Raw genomic sequence first — 7,946 nt, forward strand, 5'->3', positions numbered from 1 at the left:
CCACAGCGTCACAATGGTCCCTTGGATCCATGAGGCCCTGAAGTGTCACCATGGTCTCCATGATTCCATATTGTCCTGCAGTGTCACAGTGGTCCCTTGGTTCTATTGAGCTCCTCAGGATCACAATGGCCCCTTGGTTCCTTGAGCCCCAGCTGTGTCACACTGGCCTCTTGCTTCCATGGGACCCCACAGTGTCACAGTTGCCCCCCCTTTCCATGAGGCCTTGCAGTGTCACAGGGTCTCCTTGGTACTGCAGTATCACAATGGCCCCTTGGTTCCATGTGGACACAATGTCTGAAGGGTCTCCTTGGTTCCACAAGGTCCTGCGGAGGGTCTTGGTTCAATGAGGCCTCAAAGTGTCATAAAGGTCTCCAGGATTCCATGAGGCCCCACAGTGTCACAATGGACCTTTGGTTTCATGAGGTCCTGAACTGTTACATGAATCCTTAATTCCATGGGGCCCTGCAGTGTCACAATGGACTCCTTGGTTCAATGGTGCCACACAGTGCCACAATTGTCCCTTGGTTCCAATAAGCCCCACAGTGTCACTATGGACCCCTTGGTTCCACAAGGCTTTGAAGTGCCACAATGGCCCTTTGGTTTCACAGGGCCTCAAGGTGTACCTGTGGCTTCCAGGGTTTCATGAGGCCCTGCTGTGTCACAATGAACCTGTGGTTCCAGGATGCCCCAGAGTGTCACAATGGTCTCCTTGTTTCCACAGTGTCACAATGGACCCTTCATCCCATGGAGACCCACAGTGGTCATTGTAGTGCCCTTGATTCCATGAGGCTCTGCCATGCTCTCATGGCCCCTTGGTTCTAGTGGGTCCTGAAGTGTCAGAATTGTCTCCACTGTTCCATGAGGCCCCAAAGTGTCACTGAGGTCCCCTTGGTTCCACAGGGCCCCACAGTGTAACAATGGACTCTTGGTTCCAGGAGGTTCCTCAGTCACCATGGACACTTGGCTCCATGTGGCCAGGCTGTGTCACAGTGGCTTGTGGTTCCATGAGCTTTCACACTGTCAACAACCATCTCTTTGGTTCTGCAGTGTCACCATGGACCCTTTGTTCCATGAGGTCACAGAGTATTACATGGTCAAATTGTTTCTCTGAGGTGCTGCAGTGTCACATAGGCCTCCTTGGTTCCACAAGGCCCCACAGTGTCTCCAAGGTCTCTTTGCATCTGCATTGTCACAATGGACCTTTCATTCCATGCAGCCCTAGTGTGTCACAATGGCCCCTTGGTTCCATTAGTTTCTATACTATTAACAATGGTTTCAATGTTCAAACATGTCTTTGCTTTGTCACACTGGCCCCTGGGCTCCATGAGGTTCCAGAGTGTCACAATGGTCTCCTTGGGTTTGCAGTATCACAATGGACCATTGGACCCATGTGTGAAAGCAGAGAACCCCTTAAAAATAATGGGAAGCTGGACAGATCCAGCCTATATGGTTAATCATACATTCTCCATTTATTCAGTCTAAAATGGCAGGTTATATACACTTTTATATAGTTTACAATTACAAATACCTTCTCATTAGTATACAGCATAAGGAAAAATTCAAACAGACATTGTTTATTTCATGCTTAAGGTGGCTAAACTGTTCACACTACCAACTATACCTATTAATACCTAGAAAAAACACTGTCCCTCACTGATACCTTTACATAATTTCTAATTGCGCCACAGGCTTCACAGGCTTGATTTTTGGGGCCCAGGCTGGGGTAGCTCAAACCTCAATCTAAATATAAATCATGATCTCATTCTCTGAGAAATTCTTCTACACATGTGCCCTGCTGTGTCAAAAAGAATTTTGGTTTCATGTAGTTCCAAGGTGTCACAGTAGACTCCATGATTCTCTGAGACCTCACTGTAACCAAATTTACAAAATATCAGAGTAAGAGTCCTTAACACTAATTTGGTTTTTAAGAAGGCATCCAACGTCGTAAGACATAACCTTACATGGTCATGAGATTCTAAAAGAGTGTTACTTCTGCACAGTTGCTACATGTGCATTACCGTTCAGCCATTACCATAAAACCCACCCCACGTTCCCAGATTCAGTCCTTGTTTTTCTATCACTGCACTCTTGACCCAGATATCTTCTGCTTGTCTTACACCCATCCTTGCTGGGAAAGTAGACCCTGCATGACTTGTTCCTGGGCTAAAACTTCACAGGCACAGTAATAGTTAAATTAACTCTCCTGGTTCCAAGCCCAAGGCTCTACGTGGCCAGGCAGAGGCAGGCAGGAGGCAGAGCTGTCAGCAAAGGAAGGGCCCAGCCAGGTGGGGCAGCCGGGGGATGACGACAGCCTGCAGGGACAGAGGCGCAGGGCATGGACACCGTAGGACAGCCTGGGCTGCACAGGGCACAGGGATGGGCAGCAGCTGCAAGGCCCTGACACAGCCAACTCCTGCAGCACTTGGGCCATGGCTGCTGGGCCTGGGCCTGAGCCATGAGCAGGAGACAAGTAACCCTTGCAGCCCTGGGGCCTCATTGCCTCCTTGGCCCTGCTCAGCAGCCTGGCAGGGGCCGCCCCATGGTGCTGCCCTTGGCATTGCACATCCCCACATCCCAGTGGCCTGGGAAGAGCCCTGAGCACTGAGGGAGGGACAGGAGGTGCCTTGGCAGGGGCTGGGGCTCAGGCCTTGGCCCTTGGCATTCCTGAAACACATCTACGTTTGGTCAGCATCAGAGACATCTTTGCTTTGTTTGTTCCCATTTGTCATCACTGTCGGCAGTTTCCTGATCTAACTGATCCTGCAACAATTTCTCAATGGGACTTATTAAAACTTCAAGAAACTTTGGAGTTTCTTATCCGACTTTGAGTTCTTGAGAAGTTTTTTAACACTCTCTGAGGGAGTGAGTCTGATGTAAGCACTGCCAAACCCCAAGAGACTCATTAAAGTCTTTGTTCTGTATCTGTGCTGCCGAGCTGGGCTGGGCTCCTGGCACAGAGGCAGATCCTGGCAATCAAGAAGAGCTTCAAAAAGACATTTCTCCTGAGGAGCAGCTCCTCTCCATGCCCAGCAGGGCTGAGGGCACTGCCTGCAGGTACCTGAGAGCAGTGAAGCAGACAGGGGCTTAAAGCAACTGGAAGGACAATTCTGAGATTATTCATGGGGAAATCTTCACCCCTTCTTACACAGTAAGTCTCTGGCTGCAGGGATCTCCTAAAGCTGACCCAGGACAGGACTGACAGCACTGTAAGGATGGCTCTGCTGCCCTTTCTGCTTTGGGGGAGGACGTGCTCCAGAGCGGGGCTGCCCTGGGCACCGTCAGAGGGACAGGGCAGGACGGCTCCTGCTGCCAGGGACGGCTGCAGGGGCTGAGGCTGGGGCTGCAGCCAGGGCTGCCCAGGGCTGTGGTGCAGAGCAGGTGCTGCAGCCCTGAGAGCTCTTGGCCAGGCCAGGTCATCTGCCACCTGCCAGGGGCAGCTCTCAGCCTGCCTGGGAGCTCCCATGGACTGTGGGGAGAAGTTGGAGGTGGAAGGAGCGACTCCCATCGGGGCAGATTCCTCCTGCTGTGGAGATGGTGCTGCATGGCCAGGGCTGCTCTCAGCTTTCTCCTAAAGGAAAGGGAAAGGGGCTGTCAAGGTTGTCTGTGTCACGGAGACTCCTGCACTGTCACCCTGGGGATCAGCAGATTTGCCTCAGATCTCCCTCAGAAAGTACCTCCTCATCCTCCTCTACCTACAGACAGCACCAGCAGCACCTTGGCTTGCAGCATCTCTGTTTGTCTGAGCTGCCCTTAAGGCCCTGGTGCCAGGGAGATGCCCCTGGGCAGTGGCCTGTTCTGGGAGGGATGTGCAGGGCCGAGCTGAGTCCCCAGGGCTGTGCTGGGCTCTGGGAGAACTGGCAGGGACAAGGTTTGGATAGAGAGAAACAGCTCCCAGTAGGCACAACTCTGGACAGCAGAGATGGAGATCATCCCTTGGAATGTGTCTCTGGCTAGCTGCAAAGGGAAAGAGAGGAGAGTTTAGAGAAATTGACTTTGGACCCTTAAAAACACTACTTATTTTCCAAGAAAATTTTAGTTGGGATTGCCCTGAAATTGAGGGAGATGTAATGAGCAAAGGGCACCTGTGTGGGACCAGCATCTTCGAGTGTACTGAGGCACAGGGAGTTCTGTTTTCCCTCTGGGCTACTCAGTGTTCATGCTAAGAGGAGTGCTTAAGATGAAGCAATAATTCAGCAGTCGCAGAAATCCGAAGTCAAAAAAGTTAAGCAAAATTCCCTGAAGGGAACAGAAGTGATTTTGAGGGGATTCTAAATACAATATAAAGGACTGACTCAAGGTATTCTGTCTCAGCTTGTCAATGTCTTCTTTCAACAGCCCACCATGCCCAGAGTGAAGAAATGTCCAACAGCAGCTCCATCAGCCACTTTCTCCTGCTGCCATTGGCAGACACGAGGCAGCTGCAGCTCCTGCACTTCTGCCTCTTCCTGGGCATCTCCCTGGCTGCCCTCCTGGGCAACGGCCTCGTCATCAGCGCCGTGGCCTGCGGCCACCACCTGCACAGCCCCATGTTCTTCTTCCTGCTCCACCTGGCCCTCAGCGACCTGGGCTCCATCCTCACCACTGTCCCCAAAGCCATGCACAATTCCCTCTGGGACACCAGGAACATCTCCTATGCCGGATGTGCTGCACAGCTGTTTTTCTTTCTCTTCTTTATGGGAGCAGAGTTTTCCCTCCTGACCATCATGTGCTACGACCGCTACGTGTCCATCTGCAAACCCCTGCACTACGGGACCCTCCTGGGCAGCAGAGCTTGTGCCCACATGGCAGCAGCTGCCTGGGCCAGTGGCTTTCTCTATGCTCTGCTGCACACAGCCAATACATTTTCCCTGCCCCTGTGCCATGGCAATGCCCTGGGCCAGTTCTTCTGTGAAATCCCACACATCCTCAAGCTCTCCTGCTCACATTCCAGCTATCTCAGGGAACTTGGGCTTCTTGCTGTTAGTGTATTTTTGTCTTCTGGATGCTTTGTGTTCATTGTTTTCTCCTATGTGCAGATCTTCAGGGCTGTGCTGAGGATCCCCTCTGAGCAGGGACGGCACAAAGCCTTTTCCACCTGCCTCCCTCACCTGGCTGTGGTCTCCCTGTTCCTCAGCACTGGCATTTCTGCCAATCTGAAGCCCCCTTCCATCTCCTCCCCATCCCTGGATCTGGCCCTGTCAGTTCTGTACTCAGTGGTGCCTCCAGCCCTGAACCCCCTGATCTACAGCCTGAGGAACCAGGAACTCAAGGCTGCAGTGTGGACACTGATCACTGGACAGTTTAAGAAACACTAAACTGCTGGCCAGTTTCTGAAAATCACTTGTAATAAAAGTCACTGTTGATAGCACTTTTCCTTTTGTTCTTGGGTTTTTATTGTTTCTTGTAGTTTTCAGTGGCATTGACAATACAATGTCTTGTTTATGCCCTTTCTTGTTTTGTTTCTTTCCAAACTTACTGTGGCCACAGATTGTACCAATGAGGAGCTGTGCTCTCAGTGGCTTTAAATAAACTAAAGGATCTCTCGACAAGACTTTCACCAGAGATGCCTCTTTTGTTCCCTTCTCTGGGGCTGCAGCAGCAATGTCTGTGTGCAGAGCTGGGGGAGATCAGGGCTGGCACAGCAGATGTGCCCAGCACCAGCAGCCCTTGGTGTTGCCAGTGCTGCTCCCGTGGCCCTGCCCCACTGCCCTCCTGGCCCTGGTGTTGCTGTAGGGCCTGAGGGCTCTCGGGGCCGGGCACAGGGCTGGGGGTGGCAGTGCCGGGGCTGCAGCAGGGACAGGCCATGGGCACTGCTGGGGCAGCGCTGACACTTCAGGGCAGGACCTGGGGGCTCCAGGCTCCTTGCCCAGGCTCTCTCCAGAACACGCCCAGGCCAATGTTCAGCAGAGAAAAGCCCTGTGAGCAGCCCCAGGGTGGCCGTGGGCAGGGTGGGGGCAAACAGCATCACATCATGGGAACGTCCCTTGGGGAGCAGGATCATCCTCTAAGTGCTTCAGGAATTGTCTGCAGGCTCCTGCAGTGCCTGGTGCTGTTCCCTTGCAAGAGGCACCACAGGCCAGGGGGCCACATCTGGGCTGCTGTGTCTGGCTGTGGGGCTCCCTGTTCTGGGCAAGGAGGAGACGCTGCAGAGGCTCTGCAGGACTGACAGGATGGGCTTTGGGGCTGTGAGGAGAAGCTGAGGGACGTGGGCTGATGGACTTTCTGAAGAGGAGGCCCAGGGCTCATCCTGCAACTGCCCCAAGGGTGGTTTCAGAGAATCACAGAATCAGCTAGGTTGGAAAAGACCTTGGAGATCATCAAGTCGAACCTGAACCCTGACACTACCTTGTCTCCCCTGAGCCTCCTCTTCTTCAAGATAAACAACCCCAGCTCCTTCAGCTGCTCCTCACAGGACTTGTGTTCCAGACCCCTCACCAGCCTTGTTTCCCTTCTCTGGACATGCTCCAGCCCCTCCATGTCCTTCCTAAACTGGGGTCCCAGAACTGGACACAGCACTCCAGGTGCTGCCTCACCAGTGCTGAGCACAGGGGAAGAATCACTGCCCTGCTCCTGCTGGCCACACCATTCCTGATCCAGGCCAGGGGCCATTGGCCTTCTCGGCCACCTGGGCACACTGCTGCCTCATGTCCAGCCTGCTGTCCAGCACTGCCCCAGCTCCCTTTCTGCCTGGCCACTCTCCAGCCACTCTGTCCCCAGCCTGGAGCACTGCAGAGGTTGTTGTGGCCAAAGGGCAGGACCCGGCCCTTGGTCTTGTTCAACCTCCCATGATTGGATTTGGGCCCTGGATCCAGCCTGTCCAGGGACCTGTGCACAGCCCTCCTACCCTCCAGCAGATCCACACTCACACCCAGCTTGGTGTCACCCTTTTTCCATGAGGCCCTAGAGCGTCACAATGATCTCCATGATTCTGATACACAGTGAAGGACTCCACAGCTTCTGAGAGTTGTAAAAGTAGGTATGTCTATTCAGCACTGAGATGCATGGGGGTTAGCTCCTCCAAAGGCCAGTGCACCTTGGTGATTTTCCTTCCACTATTTATCCTATGAAGTATTACATATGCCTATACATATTCATTACCCAGCCCCACCTAGCCTCGCTTTGTATTAAAATGAGCTAGAAAATCCTTCTGCAGTTGCACCACCAACTCTCTGGTGGTCGTGGGCTGGGGTCTTCTCATGAAGTCAGTAGTCTTCCTCCCAGTGGCATCCTTTGGATTTCTCCTTCTGGGCAGGCACATTAGGTCTTCGTGTAGTTCCCAGGTCAGTTTGTCCTGGCCAAAACCAGGAGCCTGGTTCTTGCAGGCTTCCCAAACCACAAGTTCTGCTTTATCAACTTTCAGCAATACTAAGTCCTGCTTTGCTGAGTTTTAACATCCTACATCTTACCTTTATGACTTTTGCTTAGCAGCCAAGTTCAGCAACTAAATTCCTATGTGTTCCCAATACAAGCTGTTTCTCTACTTCTACAAACTCACTAAATAATCTGGTTTTTAAAACTCTGTATTTTCATAACCATAAAATGTCCCTATTACTCTCAGTGTCACAGTGTCCCTTTGGTTCCATGGCACCCCTTGGTGTCATAAAGTCTCTTGGATCCTTGGGCCCTGCAGTGTCACAATGGTGCCTTGGTCCCCCAAGGCCCTGCAGTGTCACAACGGATCCTTGATTCCATGAGGTCTCATAGCACAAGAATGGTCTCCTTGGTTCCACAGTGTCACAATGGCCTCTTGGTCCCAAGGGGCATCCTGCTGTCAAAATTGTTTCCTTCATTTATTGGGTCTCTGCAGAGTAACACTGGACCCTTGGTTCCATGAGGTCCTGCAGTGTCACAATGGCCCCATGATTACATGAGGTCCTGCTCTGTCACAATGGTCTCCATGGTTCCATCAGGCACTGCAGTCTCGGGGAGTGTTTCCTCACCAAAGATTCAGATTGTTTAATGTCCTT

The 7,946-nt window shown here is 52.4% G+C and overlaps 1 protein-coding gene across 1 annotated transcript; it reads left to right on the forward strand.

Annotated features, from left to right (window-relative positions):
• Window positions 1-4,358: 4,358 nt before the first annotated feature.
• On the forward strand, window positions 4,359-5,294 carry LOC310920806 (olfactory receptor 14C36-like; the record flags this gene model as incomplete). Its single annotated transcript, XM_083880861.1, has 1 exon — window positions 4,359-5,294. The coding sequence occupies one exon, from the start codon at window positions 4,359-4,361 to the stop codon at window positions 5,292-5,294; it is 936 nt and encodes a 311-aa protein (XP_083736987.1).
• Window positions 5,295-7,946: the final 2,652 nt, after the last annotated feature.

This window comes from Zosterops lateralis, assembly GCF_965231275.1.
Source record: "Zosterops lateralis genome assembly, chromosome: 31".
Taxonomy (NCBI): Eukaryota; Metazoa; Chordata; class Aves; order Passeriformes; family Zosteropidae; genus Zosterops; species Zosterops lateralis.